Source organism: Marmota flaviventris, chromosome 17, assembly GCF_047511675.1.
Source record: "Marmota flaviventris isolate mMarFla1 chromosome 17, mMarFla1.hap1, whole genome shotgun sequence".
Lineage (NCBI taxonomy): Eukaryota > Metazoa > Chordata > Mammalia > Rodentia > Sciuridae > Marmota > Marmota flaviventris.
Window position 1 is genome coordinate 25,429,189 of NC_092514.1, and position 25,544 is coordinate 25,454,732.

A 25,544-nucleotide genomic window follows, 5' to 3' on the forward strand; every position below is an offset into this window, starting at 1 on the left:
TGGGGGTGGGGGGTGGGGGTTGGTGGCCAGGGATTGAACTCAGGGGCACTCAACCACCGAGCCACATCCCCAGCCCTATTTTGTGTTTTATTTAGAGACAGGGTCTCAGTTGCTTTTGCTGGGGCTGGCTTTGAACTTGCAATCCTCCTGCCTCAGCCTCCTGAGCAGCTCCTGGGATTACATGCATGCACCAATGCACCCAGCTCTGGGCAACATTTTTGAGACCCCTGTCTTAAAATAAATAAATAAATAAATAAAAATTGCAAGCCTGTGCTGGGAATGTAGTTCAGTGGTAGAGCACTTGCCTAGCATGTGTGAGGCCCTAGGTTTGATCCCCAGCATTGCAAAAATTAATTTAATTATAAACCCTATCCATCATTCCCTATCCTTATCCTGCTCTATTTGACTTTCTAGCACTTCTCTCCATCTGACTTTTCATCTGTCTTACTTATGTCTCTTCCCCAAAGAGCATGTGCAGTTTTAAAAAAGACAAACTTTTGATCTCCTTGAGCACATGTTCTATTGGGGAAGAGACATAAAATTTGGGTCTGAAGCACATGATGATTGAAGCTTTGGAAGAAGCTGAGCAGCCCTAGGACTAGTCCAGAGGAACATGGACATAGGAAGAGAAGGAGGTCCCCAAATGTGTTTATCCCTATGCTAATCTTTGTTGAGTGATCCTTGCATCTGCTTGGTTAATAGACAGGCACCTGAGGGAATCCTGGACTCCTCACCCCCCAACCAAATTCTAAATTATTGTCTAAATATCTCTAAAGCCAATCACTTCTCCTTGCACCATCACTACTACAACCACCCCTTCCATAGACTGCTAACAACCCAGTCTGGGCATCTCAATCGTTCTCTACATTGCAGTTTAACAGATCTTTCTAAAACATAAATTTGATCTCTCCAGGTCTTAAAATCTTTGGGTGGGTTTCTTGCTGCCCTTGGGGCCAAGTCCCAGGCCCATAAAGCCCTCTGTGTATGTCATTGCCTCTCTAAGTACACCTCTTTCCAGCAGTCCCCAAAGTGTAAGTAGAACTTCAAATACCTAGCCGGGTGTGGTGGAGCATGTAATCCCAGCAGCTTGGGAGGCAGAGGCAGGAGGATCTTGAGTTCAAAATCGGCCTCAGCAAAAGCGAGGTGCTAAGCAACTCAGTGAGACCTTGTCTCTAAATAAAATACAAAATAGGGCTAGGGATGTGGTTTAGTGGTTAAGTGCCCCTGAGTTCAATCCCTGGTACAAAAAAAAAAAGAACCAACTTCAAATACCTCCCTCAGCTTAGGACCCAGACTAAGAAATTCCTCTTAGGGGAAGCCTTTTCTGGCTAAGCTTCCTCCTCCATAACCCTGAGCCTCACCTCACGCACACTCTTTATGGACACTGTTTGGCTGCCTGTCATCCGCGTGGCTGGAGTGCAGGACGTACATGCAAAGTGCCTGTGGGGGTCACCAATGCGTCAGGGAGAAGACAGCGAGGTCGCCCTAGGGAGGTAGAAACAGAGCCAGGAACTAGTCCTGGAAGCCAGAGAGTGTATGTGAGGGTGTTCCGCTGCGTCAGCGAGGCCCGAACCGCCCTTGGGAAGAGGAAACCAGGGTCTAGCGCGCCAGCGTCAGCTGCTCTCGCTTCCCACCAAGGGGCATTGAGCATTCAGAGCTATAGGACCTGGCGGGGGTCTCAGGATTGGGCCTTAATCGGCCGCCCTCACTAGGCGGCCTCTTCTCAGGCATCTGCAGTCGGAGCGGAAGAGGAGGACACAGCGTTGATGCCAAGGAGTGCCAAGAGCAAGGTCCGCGGCCCGGCAGGAAAGGCGGCCTTCACTGTGCGCAGACTCGCCGCCCGGGGTGTGAGGGGTGGGGCCTGGACGATTGAGGGGCGGGGTCACGCCCTTGGGCCCGCCTTCTCTAGCGCCTGTGAGCTGCCGAGTGCGCGGTCCCCGCGTTATTCTGGGGGCTTCAGGTGAGCGGGGACATAGAGGGATCAGGGAGGCCTCCCTCGAGGTCTGTTGGTTTGACTGCAGGTCCATTTGTCCTGCCGTCTGCCCAGAGCAATCTTCTCGGAGAATGGGCGAACAAAGGGAGGGGGCGGTTCTGGGGCCCCTGAGGGAATCCAGGGTCCCAGGTACCCCGCCCCTCCCGCTGACACTTTCGGTTTCTCCCCGAGTCATAGGCGCCGCCCAAGAGACCCTGGGCCGGCGCCGGGCGCAGCTGCCTCTCTGCGTTTGCCTGTCCGTCTTTGTGTCTGTCTCTGTGTCTCTCTGGCTGTCTCCGAGCTTGCCTCCACTTCCAGAACTAAGTCGCCCCGACACCTCCATCCTGCGAAAACCCGACCCTTTCCCATGTCAGGTAAGTGGGCGCGAGGTGGGGGTCTCCGTTATCCCCCGACAGACTTGGGCACCGGGTGTCGAACACATCCTCTAGGAATGTGCTCAGACTGGCTGTGCGGGCCCTCCCGGGTAGCCACCGCCCTGCTCCCCTACCCCATCTTTCTCCGCCTCTTCCTACCACATTTTCCGCGGAGCCTCGCGGCCCTCGGGCTAAGAAAGGGCGGGGGGGGGGGTGCTCACGGTGCTTTCTAATCTACCCCTGTCTTTCACAGGCTACTTGCCCCCCAAAGGCTATGCCCCTTCACCCCCACCTCCCTACCCTGCGAGCGCTGGGTACCCAGAGCTGGCGCTGCATCCTGGACCCGGGCAGGCGCCAGTGCCTGCCCAAGTGCCTGCCCCTGCACCAGGCTTCGCTCTCTTCCCTTCGTCTGGCCCGGTGGCCCCAGGGTCTCCTGCCCCTTTCTTGCCACTGCCAGGGGTTCCTTCTGGCCTTGAATTCTTGGTGCAGGTAAGTGGAAGGGAGAGTGACGGAAGAAGAACTGGGCATTCAGGCCAGCCGTTTGATGTCAATGCTATCCCTACTCTTTCCAGATTGATCAGATCTTGATTCATCAGAAGGCTGAGCGAGTGGAAAGTAAGTAGAAATCCGAGGCAGTTGAGCATGTTATCATGGCAGGGATGGTAGGTTCCTGGACGGGTGATGTGCATAAACCTCAGCTTGTTACCTTTGACAGCTTTCCTAGGCTGGGAGACCTGTAACCGGTATGAACTGCGCTCGGGAGCTGGGCAGCCCCTGGGTCAGGCGGCGGAGGAGAGCAACTGCTGCGCCCGTCTGTGCTGTGGCGCCCGCCGGCCACTGCGTGTCCGCCTGGCAGACCCTGGGGACCGAGAGGTCCTGCGCCTGCTCCGCCCACTCCACTGTGGCTGCAGCTGCTGCCCCTGCGGCCTCCAGGAGGTGGGCGGTGAGGGATGAGACCTGGGAGAGGCTCCAGTCGGGGGCGGGCCTTGATGGGACCCACCAGGGTGGACCCACGTGAGAGTGAATGCTGTGGGTGGGAACCTTAGTGAGGGGACTAAGTAGTAGTCTGAAGGTAGAGCTGAGACCAATGAGGGCTTAAGCCAGGGTCCTGGGCTCGGCAATGATTCTAACTGCCTTCCACTCCAGATGGAAGTACAGGCTCCGCCCGGCACCACTATTGGTCACGTGCTACAGACCTGGCATCCCTTCCTCCCTAAGTTCTCCATCCAGGATGCTGATCGCCAGACAGTCCTGCGAGTGGTGGGGCCTTGCTGGACCTGTGGCTGTGGCACAGACACCAACTTTGAGGTATTAGAAATAAGGGAAGATTCCTGGGAACTTCATAAACCAAGATGGCAGCTTCCATGAGGCAAGATGGCTTGACTAAGACCAAGCCCTTGACTTCATCAGTCCAAATCTATTGTTGCTCCTACTGTACACTTCCAATTTCCCTCCATTCAGAAACGGGATAGCCCTGTGGTTTTAATATAAAAGCACAGCAAAAAGGATTTCATCCTCAAGAGCAAATCTGATTGTTAATTACAACCCTGTATTTTGTGTGCATGTGTGGAGGGGGATCCAAGGCCAGCCTGGATTTAGGGTGAAGGATGATTATTAAGTCTGTCAGGGACTGGGCCCATGTGGCTGGTATGCATGAGTCTGTGATCCTATTCTCCGGAGCAAGCCTTGATTTAGTATCCCAGCTTGCCCTGCTGACCTTGAAGTCCAAATGACCCATCTGACATGAAGTCTAGGTTATGCCTTTTCTCTGTCCCTATCACCAACCTGAAGCCTGGAAAATTCAAGTGGCGAGAATTTCAGGAGGCCTGGGAAAACATCTTGGTTTCTAGAAGACAAGAACATTCCACAGTCCCCTGAGTTCTTTAGGGGATAATTTTCTGTGCGGATAAGAATAAAATAACAGGTATCATCCCATAGACTTTCCAATGCTTCTGATGAGGTGCTTTACCTCCTAAGGTAACTTTTAAAAAGTGAATCACCTTGATAGAGGAAGTTTCTGTGATGGGAACCAATTTAGGAGGAGACAATTGTGTGATCTCTGTATGGAAATGTGTAAAATGTGAGGTTCTTATAGGTCCAGTGTCCCTTTTACGCCATTATAAATGGTCCATACTTGAAGCTGTTTGACTTTGAGACTGTTTGACCAGCTGGGACAGACCTTGCCCAGCCTGAGCCTGGGCCGCAGGAAGTGTTCCAGAGCTGTAGGATAGAAAGGAAGGGGATGGACAGGATATAAAAGGAAATCACTCCAGTTCTAGTCACTGGAGACTAAGCATAAAAAGGACCAGGAAGTCACTATGAATTACCACCCATTTGTCAAGATTGTTTCTTCTGGGATCAAAGAAGTCTATGGAAATCATGGACCCAGAGATCCATAGGCTTGGATCTCTGTAGATTAAGCTCAAATTCAATCCTGGACAAGGCACAGCCCTACTTTGCAGATTAAAATCACCTTTGGGCAGACATAGCTTTCTAGGAGCTTGCTTGACTAGTAAAGTACACCAAGATTTTGTCATCCTTCTTTGCCATCTCAGCCAGGCTACTTTGTGCAGGGTACAGACTGTACTGTGGGTTTCTGGGACACTGGTAATCAAAGAAAATCTAGCAATTAGTTAAACACTAAGTGGATTTTGGGCTTCTATTTCCTCCCACCACTGATGTCCAGGTGTGGCCTCTAGAGAACAACAGATGTGAGTCTAAATCTTGATTTTCCCTATGTATTTGTAGCGTGACCCAGGGTACCTCAGTTCCCCCAGCTTCTATAGAAACCCAAAGCTCTTAGCAAGATTCACAAAGTGTAGAGCCTGTACAATACATACATGGCAACTGTGGGAGTGAGATTTGAGGCAACTGAGATTGGTTGCATCCTCCCCAGTTGGGTCTTTCTCCCTCCAAACAGGTGAAGACTAGGGATGAATCCCGCAGTGTGGGCCGCATCAGCAAGCAGTGGGGAGGACTGCTCCGAGAAGCCCTCACAGATGCAGATGACTTTGGCCTACAGTTTCCACTGGATCTGGACGTGAAGGTGAAGGCTGTGCTGCTGGGAGCCACATTCCTCATTGTGAGTTGGCTATCTCTGCCCCTTCTGCCTCTCATTTGCTGTTATGTGAAGCTTTGTGCACTTCCTCGCCTTTCTAGGAGGTTAGAGACAAATGTTATGGGGGGTTGTGGGTCCAGACCTGGGTTGTGATGACTGAGCCAGATGGGCTCAGCCAGATCTCCTGTTGACGGTGGCCTTTCCTCAGGACTACATGTTCTTCGAGAAGCGAGGAGGCGCTGGGCCTTCTGCCATCACCAGTTAGAGGCTGCCTCTGGGTGAGGAGACCATCGCCTCAACAAGAATTCAAGATGGTCCCCTGCCCTGGCCTGGCCCCTCCTCAGAGGCAGCCCCTTTCTTCCACGTACACTGCAGGGAACAGACACGGGTGCCTGAGTGGCTGGGGGCATGATGCCCTATCCTTACCCTCTCCCCTGGCCTCCTTCACCTGTGGCTCTGCAGAAGGGTGTGTATGAGAGCCCTACCCTGCTGTCTCCTACCACTGTCTCCCAGCAGTCCCTTTGCACACAGGCTTTCAGACTGTCCCTACCCACTCCTTCCCAACTCCTTCCAGGGTCTCTGTACCAGAAGTGGCCTTTGGAACCCAGGGCTTGGATTTTACAACAGGGCTGGCAGGGGAAGAGCAAGTAGCACCAAAGATGGCAGATATACCACTCTTCCCCTGTATCAGCTTGGCCAATTCAGCATTAGGCTGAACTGGCACTTTGAGGGGATTCCTAGTTCCCCGCCAACAGCTGTAGAGGCTGGGCTCCAGTGCCAACTTCCTTTCTCCCTCGGGCCCTGCCCATAGCTGGTGCTTGCTGCAGCTTCCTGTGCCTTATTTAACCTCCACCCCCTTCCTTCCCTTGCCTAGGAAGGAGGCTGCACCTTTGTATGTTGTATTCATATAAACTTTGTAACTTTTTGAACATTTGAAGATGTATGTAATGGGGGAGGGTAGAAGAAAGAGTTGATGTGGGAAAAAACAAAGGGAACTATCTCCTATTCTTCAAGGATCAAATATCCTTAAGTCCAGGAGGGCAATTTTCATTACCGATAATGGGGAGGACTGTTTGAACCATATGCCCCAAGTCAATATGGCTGCTTCCACTATCTTGGCCCCACAGAGTCCAGTGAGGTAGCTAATAACACTTCAGGATGGCTATTCCCATGGTCCAGTGTGACGCCTTGATCACTTTCTGTTGTGATGAGAGGCATCCTTTGGATAAGACATGTTCCAGCTCTTTTCCTTCTAAATCCTCCTCTTCTTTGGGAGTGTGGTGGACTTGATCCTTCTTGAACCAGCCAAGGGAGCTTAGGCCCTCAAAGGCCAAGGAGCAGGGTATGGAGGAAACATTTGTCAGTGACCAACTGTGTGCTCCCCTGGACATTTCCTGTATCTGCCTAAAGCAAATGGGATCTCCCAAGGTGGGAAAGTCTGCTCCTGTCAAGACCTTATTCTGGTTCTGCTTAATCTTACATGGCAGGCCCTGAGGGGCCAAGGCATTCTGTGCTGGTGTCCATGGCTAAGACAGTAGAGCTCAGGACCGGGCCAGGACATAACGACTGGCAGCAGAGAGGTCCCACTGGTAGTGCTCCAGGATGCGCCAACAGTCCATTCTAGACCGGCTACTCAGGTGGAAGAGTTGGTCTACCTGAAGGATCAACAGGGAGGGAGCTGAATGACAGATAGGAGGGCAGGAGAAGAAGGAGCCTGGGAGAAGGGTCTGGCTTTACCTTGAGGTTCCGGATGGCAGAAACAACATCTCCCCCAGTGGCTTTTAGTGCTGCTTGGCACTCCTGGTGAGTGACTCCATGCACGTTCAGCTCCATCTGTGGGGACAAAACTTCACTCAAGTTCCTGCCCTATTCTCTAGGCCTTTCTGGACAGCAGGCCCAATTCAGTGAGACCTCACCTCTGTAATTTTCCTCTGCCACTCAGGGTCAAGCAAGAGGCCTCCAGAGGAGACAGTGGCTTTACTGGCTCCAGGCACTCCAATGCGGTGATTGTGTGGGGGTTCTCTTTTGGGCCAAGGAGGTCGTTCCTTAGGGGGCTGGCTGGGCTGAGAAGAGTTGGAGGTAAAAGGCAGGCGTGGAGGCAGGCCTGGGGGTCCTTGAGGCACAGCTCTTGCATGTCGAAGTTCAGGGGGGCTTGAACCACCCCCTGTAGGGCGAGGGCCCAAGGACAGAACTGACTCCAAACTCTTGGAAATACCTGCACAGTTAAGAAAGAAACTTGAGAGGAGGCTCAGGTGCTAGGTCCCACCTTCTTCCTGCTTTCTATCTTTGTTTTGAGCTGGATGGTTTTATAAGAACTTTCAGATGAGCTAGTTGAACTTGACCATGTATATAGGTAAGATGATAAAAGACATATACAAGTGAGCATCAAGACCTAGGCAGCTGAGGGACCAAAGACCAGAGAACTCAAAGGTCAAAGTGGGGAAGGAAGGAGGACTTCAAATCTCTTAAGATCTTCAATTATCGGAGCTGGGGTTGTGGCTCAGTGGTAGAACACTTGCCTAGCATGTGTGAGGTACCGAGTATGATTCTCAGCACCCCATGTAAATAAATGAACAAAACAAAGGCCCATCAATGTCTAAAAAAAAATATTAAAAAAAAAAAAGATCTTCAATTGTAGCTGGCCACTATGGCATATGCCTGTAATCCCAGCAACTCTAGAGGCTGAGGCAGGAGGATTGCAAGTTCCAGGCCAGCCTCAGCAACTTAGCAAGGCCCTAAGCAATTGCACAAGACCCTGTCAAAATAAAAAGGGAGGAGGATGTAGCTCCGTGGTCAAGTGCCCCTGGGTTTAATCTTTAGTATCAAAAAAAAAATCAAGTATAGCTAGAATTACCACCGGCAGAATTTGAAGGAAGAAATCATGTATGCAAAGGCATGAATCCTGCATACCCACCTTTCATCCTCTGCAAGGGTGCCTTCCTTCTCTGGCCCCATGCTGGAGGTAGATCCCGAGGCTTTGCCTTCTCTCTGTCCCTGTCAGAGAATAATCCAGTTCATCCTCCATACCTCCTCCACATACATATTATCAATGTCACCTCCTAAAGAAACTGGTGCTCCCAGGCATGCTGAGACCTAGGGTGGAAACTCCTCCTGGGAGACAAGTACAGCCTGTCTCCAGTTTGTCCTAGTCGTATTCCTAAGTTTCCCATTCAGAGAAGTTGCTGTACATAGCCCATTCTCCTAGTCCAGCCTAGCGCAGTTCTATCCCCAGCCTTTCAGCTCCTTACCCATCTATGCTTCCCCTGTGTTGCTCTCCTCGGGCTGGAGAGCCTCTGTGGACTGGGCGGGTGGCTGGAGAGCCCCCCAAGTCTGCCAGCGTCACTGCTGAGGCTGGGAAACTGCCCACTTTAAAGGTGCGTCCATTCTGTCCCTTCCAGGTTGTGGAATCTGGGCTGTGGGAAGAGAAGCTGGTGAAGGGGATGTAAGCAAGGGGAAAAGTGGCAGCTAGGCTTGGGCACATTCAGCTCACTATGCCTTGTGGCTTCTTCTGCCTGGAGGAAGGGAAGCCTTTTTCTCACCAACACAAAAGGTTCTCTATGGGTCAGCTGGGGCTCCAGCAGGGAGACTGGGACTGCACTGGAGCTTAGGGCCCAGCAGGGAAGGGAGAAGACACAGAAGACCAGGGTTCAAGGAGTTAGAAAGAAACAGAGAAGGGACCAAGAGTCAAGAAGGCTGGGAGTGGGTGCCTCCCCTGGGGGTCCCTGGGGAGTGCTAGGCTGTCACCTGCCCTCAATGATAGTAATGGGGTCACCGGGCTCCATCCGCAGGGCTCCTGGCTCTGTGACACTCCTCACGCAGCATCCTTCAGAAGGCCAGGCCTGTGAAGACAGAAGGAAACAGCTGGGCTTTTGGCCTGAGTCAAAAGGGTAATATGGGAGCAGGGCAGAAAATAGACCTCCCTCTGTTTATATAGCTACCAGTCATACCCATACCAGGTGTGTCCTCTGTGCTGGGTTCCAGTGGGATTATCCCTACCTCTCAGGTGTAACCCAGTGGGGGAGGCCAGTCTGGATTCCATGCCAAATTGGACAAAGCCCAGGGTTCAGAAAGCAACAAAGGAAAGCCCTGTCTCTGCCTAGGGGGACCAAGGGGACGGCCATCCTGTTCACCACTTTTATCCTACACTCAGGCCCATCAGGTTGGCCTCCTAAGGCACCTCTGCAAAATTTCCACTCCTCTCCAGTCCTACTGCTTTGACCCTTACCCTGACCTCTTCATCTCACTTCTGTTTCACACTCTTTGTCAGTGTCATCCCTCTAAGTTATTCCTGGACCAGGCTAAAGTGAAATATTGTTGACTTGTGATTCCCCTGTTCAACACCCAAATGCCCTCAGAGTGAAGACTAAACCCCTTTAATAGTAGAATGTGGTGATTTAGGGAAAAGCTCAGAAGTCACATTAATTAGAGCTGATCCCAACTCCTCGGCTTCTTGTGTAACTTCAGGCAACTTCTAAATTGTCATTGCCTCAACTGCCCCATCTCTTAAATGGAGATAAATAATTACCTCATGGTATTATTGAGAAAACTAAAATACTGAACAGGCATAAGGATACCTGTAAAGTATCCTTAAATACAGTATCTCACATAGATCAAGTGCTCTTTGTAGTAGCAGTGGTCCTCAACATGCCCTAGGAAACGCTCCATAATGCTCACCTCTGTGGCCTCATTACTTCCTTTTCCCCTCCCACGTGGAACCTCTCTTCCTTTGCTTGTAAAACGCCCATGGAGGGGGTGGGGGTGGGGAATGACCTGCCGCTTGCTCTCCTCAGTGCCCCCTTCTCTGGCTTAGACAAGGACTCCAGCCCTTCAGCCTGCATCTGAGTAGCCACGCCTCCACCCGCCCCTCCCCCACCCTCCTCCGGGGCTCTGAATCTGTTTTGTTTACAGCTGGGTCCCACAGCCCTACGTAGACCTGCGGATATGTTAGTTTTTTTAAACCCACCTTGCTAGAGATTGACCCCAGGACCTCATGCATATTAGGCAAATGCTTTACCACCAAGCTATACTCCCAGCCTTTTAAAATTTTTAACTTTGAGACTGGGTCTGGCTAAATTGTTCATATTGTTCTCTTAACTCTTGTGTTCCTCCTGTCTCAACCTCCCGGGTCTCTGGGATTAGAGGTATGCACCACAGCCACCTGGCTAGGTGATATTTGTCTAATGTATGAAATCCTGAGAGAGAGAATGAAGGAAAGAGAGACTGGATCTGGGGAGTTGCAGGTCCCCACCTCTTGCAGCAACCCTTCCAGGCAGGAAAAGCTAGGCCGGTCCGCAGGGTGAGGGGCCCAGCAGCGTAAGGCGAGGGAGTAGAGGGCCCTGGAGCACAGGGGAGGCCTTGGAAGCCGAGCTCGGTCCTTCTCCAGTCGCTGCAGGATGAGGTATGGTGGAACCCCAGCCCAAGGTTCCTCACCCCCAGAGAACATCTCCCACAAGGTCACTCCAAACATCCACACATCAGAGGCTGACGAGAAGGCTCCCTGGCGCAGGCTCTCTGGGGCACACCTGCGGAAGTGGAAGTTGATGGGGGCTGGACATGTATACTTGGGAGTTTGCCTCTCGCTGGGCACCCATCCCCTTGATGCACCTACCCGCTGGATGCTCCCATCATCACTTCCTTGCCCTCCCAGACCCCACTATCCCTCTGACTGCCCTAGGCCTGCAGTTCTTCAGATCTTCCTCCCAGGCTCCAGTCTGACCACCCACATGCGTTGCTCTCACCAGGCATAGGGGATAGGGCGGGGCCCGCCCATGACGTAGCGGCCCCGGGCCCCGCCCAGCGGCCGCACCAGCCCGAAGTCTGCCACCTTGATAGTGCGTGGCGAGGCCAGCAGCAGGTTGCGTGTAGCAAGGTCCCGGTGTACCAGTCCACGGGCCCCCAAGTACACCATGGCTCCAGCTAACTGCCGCAGAAAAAGACACAGCAGGGCCACTGGCAGCGGGGGTGTTGGGGCCGGCTCTGTCAGGCGCGCGTGTAGGGAGCCCAATGGTGCCAGCTCCATCACCTGCCAGAGCACAGCACAGTGTGAGCCATGGTCTGGCTCCACTGGCCTCTCCTGTCACACATCATTCCCAAGGCTGTTCAGAGAACCAGCGTCTGGATCGGCTCACCATCTGCAGAGGCTGACCCAGTACAAGGCCATGCAAACGCAGCACATGTGGGTGCTCCAATTTCATCATGACAGATACTTCTCGCAGGAAGTCTCCCAGCTCTGTGCCCATGGGACCTTCGGGACCTACCCGGAGGGACTTGACAGCCACTGGGATCTGGAGGTGGGGGGAGGCATCATCATGTACCAGAGTAATGACTATGCCAAGGCCAGAGCCTAGAGGGCTTAAAGATCAAAGGAGTATGGAGGGGGAGTGGAGGGAGGGCCCAAGGCCATGGCACACTTGTAATCCCAGCAATTCGGAAGCTGAGGCAAGAGGATCACAAGTTTGAGGGCAGCCTAGCAACTTACTCTGTCTCAATATTAAAATAAAAAGGACTGGGAATGTAGCTCAGTGGTAAAGCACCCCTGGGTTCAATTCCCAATAACCTCCCCCCTGCCAAAAAAAAAAAAAGAAGATACGGATGAGGGACAGCTGGCCCAGTTATTCTGGATGAAGTAAACTCCCAAACACTCACACTCTGGCCACTGGGCAGTGTCCACAGTCCTCGATGTACCACGCCAAAGCATCCTGAGCCCAGCAGCTCCCTTCTGCACACAGCATCCTCTGGGATCAGACACTTGAGTCTCCCTTCTGGCTCAGAGAGGCATGGAAGGCTGTCTGAGGGTCGGATGGTCTCTTTCTGCTCAGGGGCAAAACTCCCAAGAATCTGAAACAGGAGTGGGAGGTCAGGGTTACAGAACCCTGCATAAGCCTTCCTGCCACTCAGCCAACCCATTCCCTGGCCTAAGCTGGCCGTTTAAGGCCCTCAAATACCACCATCACCATCACATACCTTGTAAACCCAGTTCTTAGACTTGACTCCCAAACGGTGTCTCTTCAGAGCTTCAGCCAGTCTGCGCTGGGCTGTAGGAAGCTAGAATCAGAAGGCTGGCCCCAGGGTGAAGCAGGGTACATAGAGTATTATAGACAAGAAGAGGCCTAGGGTGTGGGGGAGTGGCAATTGATAGGCCAGGGAAGGAGTAACCAGGACCTCAGAACAAGGGTTCCTTACCAGGCCGGCCCATGCCAATGCCATCCAGGTCCTCAGGCTTTACAAAGTCAAAATGCTCTGGCCGAGTGACATTAAGCTCCTCAAGGATGGGCCGATAAAATTGGGCCAGCTGGATATCCCGGAGCAGCCGCAGTAGCCACAGGGAACCGGCCTCAGGAAGCATGTCTGGAGAAGGACCCCTATGGATGATGATACTCTTTCAGATAGAGCCTAGGGTAGGAACCTTAGACACTGAGACTAGAGACTAGGTCTCTAGTGCCACCCTTAACACATCAGAAACAAGTACAGAGGAAGAAACACATCAGAGAATTCCAGGAACCCTGCTACTTACACACACGAACCCCAGATAGGATGTTCCCCATCTGAAAAGCTCAGGGTACTTTACACTCTCACTACTGAGAAAATTGCCCTCTTACATCTAAGATTTCAAAACACTGCCTACACTACAGCTGAGTCCAGGTATGCCACTGCTCTCACCCCAAAGATATTATGCCATACTGCGCCTGTACCCCAGGATACTCAAACACATTGCTACTTTAGAAATGAGCTACACTACTCGACAGTCACACATATACACCTGAGACTCTCCTCCTCATACATGAGACACTTTTGCCTACTACCCACATTCTAGAGATGCCCAGATATGTGAATCACACCATACCTCAAAGATGTAGGTACATATACATGTGCATGCAGTATGCTGCTATGGACACATGTCCTGAGACCGACAGATATGTTGCAAATCATACTTCAGGTGTCTCTCAACTCCGAGATGTTCCAGTATGTTGTGCCCATATTTAGGGCTACATACCCTCTCACATAAATGAATTTGACACACAGCAATTCACTGCCCCCACACATGGAAGACACCCAGATACACCCCCCCCCCACATGTCTGAAACACCTAGGACTACATAAACACACACAACATCAAGTCACAGTGTCCTTAAATACCTGATTTATGCAGGCATACTGCTTCCTCACCTCTGCAATGCCCAAGATCATGAACTCAGACACCAAGACAGCAACATTTGAAATCAAGTCAGGCCTTTGTGCTGGGCGACTAAGTTCAGGTAGGTGCTAAGCTCCCCTACTGCCCACAGAGCCACCTAGGCTGCCAGGTGCACAGTCCTTGCACACCCACCAAGTACAGAACACTGCCGCACAGCTACGTCACCCAGGCTAATGTGACTTAGAGGCAGCTCCACCAGCCTTTGTTAAATAAAGCTCTAGGTGCTCTGGCTGCCTGCACACAAACTCACACACAGCCAGACCCCTCTACCCCCACTTTAGTTTTAAGCAAGAAATGGGCTAGAAATTGGGCGCGAGCAGGGGTGGGGAAGGAGACCGCTCAGGACGAAAGACCCAGCAGTGAACAGAAGGTGAGAAGGTAGAAGCGCAGAACCCGAGACTGGGGGAAACACTAAGCAGGAAGGACCTGGGGATTGGAGAGGAGGCCCAGCACCCCGCGGACACACCCCAAGCGCCCCACGCGGAGACTCCCCTGTTTGGTGTGGACCCTCACCTGGCGAAGGCGGAAGCGACTGCAGCGGAGCCGCCCAGGTTGCCAGCACTAAATCCTGAAAAGGGCGGGACCCGAGGCAGCGGAGGGCGGGTCCTGGCAGCAGGCCCGGGATAGATTCCTGCTGGCACAAGGCGAGAGTGGCCAGGGTGACTGGGGGCCCCTCCCTTCTGCAGCCAGGTCGGCCCCCAGACCATGAGAAATCTCCCTTCGCCTGCCTTTCCTCACACTCTCTACCCAGCCTTCTCCAAAGAACTGTCTATCCTTTCTAGAACATTTTCCCCTGGGACCTGTCCCTTATGCCCTCTCCCCCCAAATCCTTGACCTCTCTCAACCAGGACCCACCCCTTAAATGAGTAAGCAACTGCTAGATATACCCTGCCCGGAGCTGGGAATGTAGGCTACACAGCACATTGGCACTGCCCTATAACAGGAGAGAGATCCCTGAGAAGCTTTAACAGGTCAGGGGAAGCCAGGCCAGTTCAGGGTGCTTTGGAATGGAGCCAGGGCACAGGGATGTTGATGTTGGTCCAAAATCAGCCTCAGTCCTAGACAGTCTAGAATTGAAGCTGTTGTTGAAACTGGGCAGCACTCCAGGCCTCAGGGACTCCTTTCTTATTACTGACTCTTCCTGAATAACATCTACGCACCCCTAACCCCATTGTAGCCTCTGCCCACTCCAGGGCTCTGTACCCTGCCACCAGGCCTGTGGCCACAGCAACACTATCTGGAACCTTGAAAAAGGCTTTAATGAGGAGCATGCTCACTCCGGTTTACCTCAGGGGTCCAAAAGAGGAAGCTGCCAATCTTAGGACATCTGACTTGCCTCCTGTCCCAAGGAAGGATGTATGAACACAGCACTTGCTGTCCCCTGGGTCTCAGAGGGAAAAGCCCTTCTCATATTGGCACACACATGGGATATTACAGCATCAATGGGAAAATCTTTGTAATGCCGTTTTGTGTATATTGTTTTCTTGCCAATTCTTTTGCCCTCCAACCAGACCAGCTTAGCACACTGTAATTGTTCTTTCTACTTTTGCCAACATTAATGTATTGTGAGTTATGGTAGGGGCTGGTCTGGTCTTATTCATCCTTGTTGATTTTTTTTTTTTTTTTTTTTTGGTGGGGAAGGGGGTACTACGGGTTGAACTCAGGAGTGCGTTAACAACAAGCTATCTCCTCAGCTACCCCCACCCATTTTTTTTTTTGAGACAAGTTCTAAGTTACCAAGAGTCTCACTAAATTGCTAAGACTGGTTTTCCTGTCTCAGCCTCCTGAGTTGCTAGGATTACAGGTAAGCGCCATCTCACCTGGCAATCTTTATGTTTTAAGTGCCTGTGAGTGTAGACATATACTACACACAATGTATATTGGTTATAAAGAAGTCTGCTAAGTCTAATCAGGTCTGATGATCTTTGTAGATGATCTGTCATTATTTCCTGCTTTTCAAGATATCATTGGTGGGGGCTGGGGTTGTAGTTTAGTGGTAGAGACCTTTCCTAGCATGGGTGAGGCACTGGGTTCAATCTTCAGCACAACATAAAAATAAATAAATGTATTGTGTCCATCTACAATTATTATTATTATTTTTGGTACAAGGGATTGAGCTCAGGGTACTTAACCTCTGAGACAGATCCCCACCCCACCCCCCCCCTTTTTTAATATTTATTTTTTAGTTTTCAGCGGATACAACATCTTTGTTTGTATGTGGTGCTGAGGATCGAACCCGGGCCGCACGCATGCCAGGCAAGCGCGCTACCACTTGAGCCACATCCCCAGCTCCCCAGCGTCCTTTTTAATATTTACTAGAGACAAGGTCTCACAGAGTTGCTTAGGTCCTTCATAAGTTGCTGAGGCTGGGTTTGAACTCAGGAAGCTGAGTCAGGAGACTCGATTCTCCTGCCTCAGCTTCCTGAGTTGCTGGGATTATAGGTGTGTGCCACTATGCCCAGCTAAAAATTTTTTTAATAAAAAATAAAATAAAAAGGGCTAAGGATGTAGCTCAGTGGTAGAATACCCCTGGGTTTAATCCCCAGTAACACACACACACACACACACACACACAGTATCGTTCCTGTTTTGTACTTTTTTAAAAAAAAATTTTTTTAAAGAGAGAGAGAAAAATTTTTAATATTTATTTTTCAGTTTTTGGTGGATACAACTTCTTTATTTTATTTTTTTTAATGTGGTGCTGAGGATCGAACCCAGCACCCCACGCATACCAGGCGAGCACGCTACCACTTGAGCCACATCCCCAGCCCTTGTACTTTTACATTATATCTAGATACCAACTTCTTTCTATTTCTTTTGCTATGTTGTATTTTCTGTATTATGAATTCACACCTTTCATCAGATTTGGAAAATTCTCAGGCAGTATCTCTTCAAATACAGTCATGTACCGCATAATGATGTTTCAGTCAATGAAGAACACAATGGTGGTCCCATGAGATGATAATAGAACTGGAAAATTCGTATTGCTTAGTGACATTGTAACCATCATAAAGACTTTTCTTTTATCTTTTACTTTCTTTCTTTTCTTTTTTCTTTTTTGCTGTTGTTTTCAGCACTGAGGATGGAACCCATGGTCTCATATATCATTGGCAAGAGTTTTATCTCAGAACTATGACACCAGCTCTTTTTATTTTGAGACAGGGTCTCACTAAGTTGCTTCGGCTGTCCTTAAATTTGAGATTGTTCTTGCCTCAGCTTCTTGAGTAGCTGGGATTGCAGGCACATGCCACCATGCCTGGCTCACCGATCTGTATTTTGTCTAGTTTGTGAAAGCATACAAAAGGGAATACAAGAGAGAAAAAAGAAAACAGAGCAGACCTCAACAAACCAGAGATGCTTGCTTTATAAAGCAATAGAGGGGCACATTTTCAAGGGAAAATGGTGGTGGGCTCCAACAAAGATCTGGATTTTGTAGGGTTTATCAGGGCCAGATCAAGGGAGGAGTTACTTTTGGCAGGCTCATTTAGGGTGGGGCAAGAGTGCAGGTAGGGAGAGTGCAGGTAGGGAAACAATTGTAGATCCCTGGGGCCTATTGTTTGGGGCTGACTGGTTCAGCTGTAGCTGAGGCAGAAGAATAGTGATTTCAAACCCAGCCTCAGCAACTTATCAAGGCCCAGGTGCAAGTTCCTTCTGTGCTCTTCCCATTATCCCTTCCTGCTGTCTCTTTGGCCTGGGCTCCTAAAGGATAAAAGCTCCCCATATACATGACAGGAGGGTGTTAGGGGGACAGTTGTGGGTAAGGTGTGTGAGGAGATGTCTGTCATGTGATGTGGCACAGTGGTTGAGTGCCCCTGAGTTCAATCCCTGGTACCAAAAAAAAAAAAAAAAAAATCTACTATATATCCAGACATTCAACTTTAGATATTTTTTCCAACTTTATGTATTTAACTTTAAATATCTAAATATCTAACATCTACTACATTATCTAGACATTGAACTTTAGATATTTATTCACTCAACCACTGTGCCACATACCGCAGACATCTCCCCACATACATGACAGGAGGGCGGGTAGGGGACAGTTGTGGATAAGGGAAATTGCAAAAGGTCAGAGTCCTCAGTTTCCTTCCCCCCACTACCCCCAGGGGTTGTAAGTTTCCATCTCCTTCAATTATGCATTTCCTAGAATTAATTAATTAATTAGTAATTTTTAATTTTTCAGTACTGAACATTAAACCTAGAGATCCTGTATTATTGAGCTGCACCCAAGTCCTTTTTATTTTTTTATTTTGAGACAGGCTCTTTCTAAGCTGCTGAGACTGGCCTTCAATTTGCAATCCTCTTGAGTTGCTGGGATTATAGGCATGTGCCAATGCAGCCAGCATGTTTCCTAGAATTTTATATAAATAGAATCATACAGTATGCACACTTTTTTGTTTGCCTTCTTTTATTCAGCAGAATTAATCTTGAGATTCATCCATGATGTTGTATGTATCATCAGTGTTCATTCCTTTTTAGTGAGTAGTTTTATTTATCTATTCTCCTGAGTCATTTCAGATTTTTGCTATTACAAATAAAGCTGCTATGAACACTCCTGTTCAGGACTCTGTGTGCATATATGTTGCCATTGACCTTGGGTAAATATCTAAAGTTGAATAAATATCTAAAGTTGAATGTCTGAATAATATAGTAGATGTTTGGGGTTGGGGTTGTGGCTCAGTGGTAGAGCGCTTGCCTGGCATGCGCAAGGCCCTGGGTTCAATCCACATAAATAAACAAAATAAAGGTATTGGGTAGAACTAAAAAATAAATATTAAAACAATATAAAATAGTAGATGTTTCATTTTTTTTAGAAACTGACACATTGTTTTCCAAAGTGGTTGTATTATTTCAAAGTCTTAACAGTGGAGTATGAGAGTTCCAGTTATTCTACACCTTTGTTCTTCTTCTTTTTTTTTTTTTTTTTTTTTGGTACCAGGGATTGAACTCAGGGCCACTCAACCACTGAGCCACATCACCAGCCTTATTTTGTACTTTATTTAGAGATAGGATCTCACTGAGTTGCTTAACACCTTGCTTTTGCTGAGGCCGGCTTTGAACTGGCAATCCTCCTGCCTGAACCGCTGGGATTACGGGCATGCGCCACTGTATCCGGTTTATCCATATATTTTTTGGGGGGTGAAGTGTCTGTTGTATTCTTTTGCCTGTTTTTGTCACCCACCCCCCGCCTTTTTAAAATCAGTATTAAGGACAGAGCTCAAGGTTCTTTTTTTTTGAAAATATCTTTATTTTTATTTATTTATTTTTATGTGGTGCTGAGGATGGAACCCAGGGTCTCATGCATGCAAGGCAAGCACTCTACCACTGGGCTACAACCTCAGCCCAGAACTCAAGGTTCTTTACCTGCCCCCCCACACACATTTTTTAAAACAAGGTCTTACTAAGTTGCTGAGGCTGGCCTTAAACTTGCAATCCTTCTGCCTCAAGCTCCAGAGTCACTTATTTTTCTTACTCTTGAATTATAAGCTATTTCTATATCCTAGATATAAGTCCTTTATTGAATATGTATTTTGAAAATACTTTTTTCCTACTCTTTTCAGCCTTTCCTTAATTCTTTTCTTTTGTATGTGTGGGGGGAACAGGGCAGGTGGTACTAGGGATTGAACACAAGATGCCCTTCACTGAACTACAAAAATATTTTTTTTTAATTTTGAGACAGGGTGTCACTAAGTTGTCCATGCAGGCTTTGAATTTGAGATCTTCCTTCCCAGCCTCACGAGTTGCACCCCGATGTGTGCACCCCCATGTCCAGCTATCCACCCATTTTTTTTTAATAAATATTATCCTTGGAATAAAAAAAATTACATTTGAGTGGAAGAGTGGAATCTAATTTACTGATTTTTTTCTTTATATTACACACTTCTTGTGTCTTATTTAAGAGTTTTTAACTTCATATTATATTTTTCTAACCAAAGATATTTGGGTTCTTTTTTTTTTTAACATTTATTTTTTTTTAGTTTTCGGCGGACACATCTTTCTTTGTGGTGCTGAGGATCAAACCCGGTTCACACGCACGCCAGGCGAGCACGCTACTGCTTGAGCCACATCCCCAGCCCAAACCAAAGATATTTGGGTTCTTAAATCTCTATGGTGAGTATTTATAATTTCTTATCACTTTTTAATTTTTTACTCCAAATTTTCCTTAAGTATTTCATACATAGTTTTTTTTAAATTTTTTAGTTGTCAATGGACCTTTAATTTTTATTTATTTATATGCGGTGCTGAGAATTGAATCCAATTCCTCACACATGCTAGGCAAGTGCTCTACCATACTGAGCCAAAACCCCAGCCCATAGTTGTTGTTGTTGTTGTTTAATATCCCAGTTTTTATATCCTTACAGATCTAAACTTACGGTTGTTGTTTCTTCTGACTTTCACTAATGGTGGATTGTTTACTTGTGTATCTAGTGACTCACAATTGTGAAATTATATATTATTGATCTTAATCTGTAGGAATCCCAATGGCCTAAACTTGTCATGTTTTTCTCCAGAGAGAAATTTTATCTGCTTCTACCAGAAACCAGAAATTGCAACCAACCTGTGACAGCTTTAATGTAGGAGTCTCAGTTCAGCTTTCACACCATGCAGTGGGCTCACAAATTAGTACATAATATCAGTATTGCCAAAAGTAGAGGTTTTCAGCATGTATTATGAATGAATGAATGAATGCAGTCGGTCCCATAAAAGGAAGAATTGAGAGGACCTTAGGAATGCAGAGAAATGAGTCAACATTCTTACTGGACTGTATGAAGCTCTGAAGGAAAAAGTTAGCATTTGAGCTGAGTCCTGACAAGTTGGATGTTGGTAGGGCATTTCAAGGTTCTTGGACACAATGTCCAGGTTCTTGGTGGGAAACACGGTGGTTCCATGAGCTTCTTCAGGGAAGACTTTGTGAAACCTGAATTTTCTGTGAATCCAGTGTTCTCACAGATCTGGAGGCCTTAGAGGTATTCTGGGAGTTGAATGAAAGACATGGGGACATATGAAGGCAGATGCAGACAAAGAGGGAGAAACCAGACTAGGCATCAATGCATCCCCTAGTAAACTTTCACCAAGCTTCTTCTTTTGGGGTCCTGGGAAACAAGCAGACAGGACAGATCCCTACCATCAGGCCTTCATTCCAGAAGCTTGCAGAATATGGAAAAGGGCTAGGACCTGCCTGGGGGCTCTGAGGAGGGGTCTTAAAAGTGGTATGGCAGAATCAGCCTGAGATGTAAGGTGGGGAAACTGGGAACAGAATGAAGAGATGAAGGGGCTCTTCCCTTTGGTTCAGGAGAGAAAGGCTGGCCTGTCAAGACTTTGTTTATGAAAAGCTAAAAGCTGGAAAAAAAATGTAGGGAGTATAATAGCTCAGAGTTAGACAACTTGCTTAGTGTATGTAAGGCTGTAAGTTCCATCCCCAGCTCCAAAAAAAAAAGTCTTTCTATCCTCTTACCTCTAACACACCACTGCTGACCAAAATGATGGGTGCAATTTCCCCCCATGCCAAGCAATTTTCCAATTCTTTGGAGATACCAATCGGATGTCCCATAATTTAATTTAATTTCAGCACTAACTTCCAGAGTTAGTATAGACTTAACCACTTAAGGACCTGGTCCTCCAAACTGCCCCCACTTCAGATGCCAGTTGAAAGTCTGAGCCTCTGTACTTCCTATTGCTCAATTATTAACCAGGGTTCTCACAACCCCCACCTCAGGTTTAATTATCTATTAGAATGGCTCATGTAAGAGATATTATGAGCTAGGCATGGTGGTACACATCTGTAGTCCCAGCCACTCAGCAGGTTGAGGCAAGAGGATTATTTGAGGCCACAAGTTCAAGATAATCCTGGATAACATAGTGAACCCTATCTAAATGAAAGAAAAAAATTTAAATATATAAAACAAATAAATGATATTACAAAGAATAGCGGTGAACAGCCAAATGGAAAACATAATAGGATAAGATGTGGGGGAGGGGGAACTTCCATGCCTTCTCTGGGCCCAACATCCTCCTTTACCTCCATGTGTTCACCAACCCCAAAGCTCTCTAAATTCACTGTGTAGGATTCATATGAAGGTTGCACTGGATAAACATGATTGATTAAATTCCCAGTCATTTGCAAATTCAGTCTCTAGCCACTCTCTCCTCTCCAGAGGTTGGGGAGTCTGGCTTGAAGTTCCAACCCTCTGGCAACAGACCCCATCTTCAGAGTCTCTTGACTAGCATGAATTCAGGTATGGTTAAAGGGGCTTATTACAAATAACAACAGATGTTCCTGGCACCACTATCACTCGGGAAATTTTGAGGGATTTAAGAGCTCTGAGGCAGGAACTGGGACAGAGACAAATATACATTTCTTATTATATCACAACATCACAGATGGAGAAGAGGCTGAGGATGGGGGGCACTGTAGCTTGGACTTATGGCCTAGGTTCTTTATCTTGCCTCTGCAGGAAACCAGAGAGAAAGGTTCAACCCCAGTCTGTGTTTGGCTTGGAAAAAAATCCAGGAAGCTGGACACGGTGGTGCATCCCTGAAATTCCAGCTACTAGGGAGACTGAGGCAGGATAAACACAAGTTCAAGGTCAGATTTAGCAACTTAAAGAGAACCTGTCTCAAAATAAAATAAAAAGGGCTGGGAATGGAGTTCAGCAGTAGACTGACCCTGGGTTCAATCCCTCCCTCAAAAAAAAAAAAAAAAAAAAAAAAAATTTACAGTGGGGCTGGGGTTATAGGCCAGTCATAGAGCATTCACCTAGTGCGTGCGAGGCCCTTGGTTTGATCCTCAGCACCACATAAAAATAAATAAATAATATAAAACAAAGGTATTGTGTCCAACTACAACTAAAAAAATATTGAAAAAAATCCAGGGAATTAGAAACCTTTCGATTCTTTCTCTTCTTCCTATTTCTTTCTTTCTTATACAGGTAGAATTTTTTTACTTCTTCCATCCCACCTTTGCCCACAAGAAGAGTGGGATGTGGGGAGTGTACCACCTGACCATCCGAATCTTTCTTAGGAAGCTCCTCCTGCAGGCTGGGATGGGTCTTCTGTTAATTCTTAGACCTGGAGGCCCATGTTGGGCACCAACCCTCCATGTGTCTTTCCCAACCCCTGCCCTGCCCTGAAGGGGCGTCCGAGAAGAATGAACACATTCATACTAGCAGGGCCAAATCCTCCTCCACAGGGCAGAAAGTCAGGAAGATAAACAGAGAGGGCACCTGACTGCCCCCCACACTTTAGTTGGGGGAGGAGGAGCACAGCTTGAGTTGAGACCCATCCAGAAACCTTTCTCTGCACCTATCAGGAACCACATTAGAGCTTCATTAGCTTCTCCTTCTCTGCTCTGATCTTGGATCCCTGGGCTCTCCTCCTTCCACCACATCCACGTCAGCTTAGCCTCGCAATATGGGAAAGCACCTCAGTGTTAGCATTCTGGTTTGCTCTCCTCTGAGCTCTGCACAGCTGTTCCCTCTGATTGGAAGTTTTCCCCAACGTGTTTTACTCTTGCCTGACCTTGCCAAGTGCAAAAAGCCTATTCTTAACTGGTCACATGTCTTTGTCTGCACTCCAAGACCCTCTGCACTTTCCCGTCACTTCATCATCCCTGGTAGAATTTGCCAGTAACTTGTCTGTCTCCCCTGATAGTTCTGGGTAAACAAGAGCTTCATCTTCCCTGTGCATTACCATGTCTGCCATGCCCAGACCAGTGCCTGGCTCCTGAGAAAAGTATTCATTCTGTGGTACAGATCAGATGGAGAGTCACCTGTTTCTGTTGAAGAGGAGATTTGAAATCAAGAGCTCCTTTGCTGGAAGTAGTGGAGAGGGGAATTTCCAATCCCCACCTATAGGCATTCTCCTAAGGAGCCCATCCCTTCCCATCTCCCAGTTTAGTGCTCCCTGGCCCCACATGGTTTGCTCTTCAGGTCTATTGCCCCATCACCCCCCAGGACACTGAGGTCCCTTCTCTCCTCAATTTATTTTTAGAGTCATTGCCCACCACCTTGTATGTACTTTCTAATTCTTCTTCCCAAAGTGGAAGTATTCTTTCAGGCCACAGTATTCTTTCAGTCTCACAATGGATCAGACAGTAGCTTAGACCTCAGTTGTGGAGTCTGATGGCCTGAGTTTGAATTCCAGATTTATCACTTAACAGACTATGAGTCTGAGCAAGTTAGTTCATGTTACTATACCTCTGTTTTCTTCCTCTTCAAGATGAGTCTACAGGGTGGGGGATGTGGCTCAAGTGGTAGCACGCTTGCCTGGCATGCGTGCGGCCCGGGTTCAATCCTCAGCACCACATACAAACAAAGATGTTGTGTCCGCCGAAAACTAAAAAATAAATATTAAAAATTCTCTCTCTCTCTCTCTCTCTAGACTCTCTCTCTTTAAAAAAAAAAAAAAAGATGAGTCTACGACAAATATCTACTTGATGGGATTATTGAAGGATTAATTATGTCTGTGTGTATAGTAGCCAGCCTCCCAAAGAGATTTTAAGGAAAGTTCTCTCCTGGAGGTGGGTGCAGTGGTGCAAACCTGTAATCTCAATGGCTTGGGAGGCTGAAGTAGGAGGATTGCAAGTTCAAGGATCTTGCAATTTAGCAAGGCCCTGTCTCAAAATAAAAATTTGAAAGGGCTAGACTGGATGTTGTGGCCCACGCCTGTAATCCCAGCAGCTCAGGAGGTTGAGGCAGGAGGGTCATGAGTTCAAAGCCAACCTCAGTAAAAAGCAAGGTGCTAAGCAACTCATGAGACTCTGTCTCTAAATAAAATACAAAAAAGGGCTGGGGATGTGGCTCAGTGGGAGAGTGCTCCTGGGCTCAATCCTTAGTACTAAAAAAGAAAGGAAAAAAAGTTCCTTTTTGGTATTCATCCTGTTGTATGGTCTCTTCCCACAACTAATAGGCTCATCCATGTAATCAATGGGATTTGGCAAAGAGGATGGTGTATAACTTCTGAGTTCCATCATAAAAGGCAATGTGACTTCTGCCTTGATCTCTTGGATCTCTTCCTCTGGGAGAAGCCAGCTCTATGTTACAAGGAGACATAAGTGTTGCTTTGGTGAGATCCTCATGTCAAGGAACTGAGTTCTCCTGCCAACAGTCAATACCAGCTCTCCAGCACCAACTGACCAGGCATGCAACTGCCACCTTGGAAGCTGATCCTACAGGCCCAGTCAAATCTTAGATTTCTGCAGTCCTGACCACAACTTAGCTGGAGACGCTGAGCCAGAGCCACCAACTTTAGCTGCTCCCAAATTTCTTTATTTTAATGACATATAATTGTACATTTGTGAAAATTTTATATATATATGATCAAATCAGGGAATCAGGGTTATTAGTATCTCTATCCTCTTATACAATTGTCTTTTTGCGGGGGGGGGGGGGGGGCGCGGGTACTGAGGATTGAACCCAGGGGCAATTTACCACCGAGCTACATGCCCAGTCCTTTTATTATTTATTTTAAAATATTTCATTAACATCACAAATTGTACATAATAATGGGGTTTAGTGTAATATTTCAAAGCATGCACATAGCATGCACTAATCAAATCTAGCCTCCGCCTTTCTATTTTTTTTTTTTTTTTTTGAGTAAAAGTCTAAATTGCTGAGGGTCTTGTTAAATTGCTGAGACTGGGCTGGGGATGTGGCTCAGGCCTGGCATGCGCGCGGCCTGGGTTCGATCCTCAGCACCACAGCACTACATACAAACGAAGATGTTGTGTCCGCCGAAAACTAAAAAATAAAAATATTAAAAAAAAAAATTGCTGAGACTGATTTTGAATTTGCAATCCTCCTGCCTCAGCTTCCCAAGTCTCTGGGATTACAGGCATGCACTACCACACCCAGCTCTTTTCTCCTTCTTTATAAAATATGTAATACATTGTTGTGAACTATAATTACCTTACTGTCCTGTAAAATACTAGAATGTATTCTTCCTATG

General features: G+C 47.8%; 2 protein-coding genes across 5 annotated transcripts; one reads left to right on the plus strand and one right to left on the minus strand.

The window, feature by feature from the left end:
- Positions 1–1,482: 1,482 nt before the first annotated feature.
- Positions 1,483–6,333, plus strand: Plscr3 (phospholipid scramblase 3). Of its 4 annotated transcripts, none has more exons than XM_027946834.3 (8): positions 1,483–1,960; positions 2,165–2,346; positions 2,600–2,835; positions 2,919–2,961; positions 3,062–3,282; positions 3,493–3,654; positions 5,267–5,428; positions 5,613–6,333. In XM_027946834.3, exons 1-8 carry the CDS (start codon positions 1,767–1,769, stop codon positions 5,667–5,669), a joined length of 1,257 nt encoding a protein of 418 aa, XP_027802635.2. In that variant the 5' UTR covers positions 1,483–1,766; the 3' UTR covers positions 5,670–6,333. The 4 variants fall into 4 exon arrangements, with proteins under 4 accessions (XP_027802635.2, XP_027802636.2, XP_034493119.1 ...); XM_027946835.3 differs by having other exon boundaries at positions 1,487–1,960; positions 2,171–2,346; XM_034637228.2 differs by lacking the exon at positions 2,600–2,835 and having other exon boundaries at positions 1,865–2,346.
- On the minus strand, positions 6,323–14,134 carry Tnk1 (tyrosine kinase non receptor 1). The gene is made up of 13 exons (XM_027946833.3): positions 14,112–14,134; positions 12,587–12,765; positions 12,368–12,438; positions 12,050–12,241; positions 11,533–11,688; positions 11,143–11,426; positions 10,653–10,926; positions 9,149–9,243; positions 8,653–8,817; positions 8,319–8,398; positions 7,321–7,619; positions 7,142–7,237; positions 6,323–7,059 (listed from the first exon to the last, which is right to left on the minus strand). Exons 2-13 carry the CDS (start codon positions 12,747–12,749, stop codon positions 6,946–6,948), a joined length of 1,989 nt encoding a protein of 662 aa, XP_027802634.2. The 5' UTR covers positions 12,750–12,765; positions 14,112–14,134; the 3' UTR covers positions 6,323–6,945.
- Between the last annotated feature and the right edge of the window lie 11,410 nt (positions 14,135–25,544).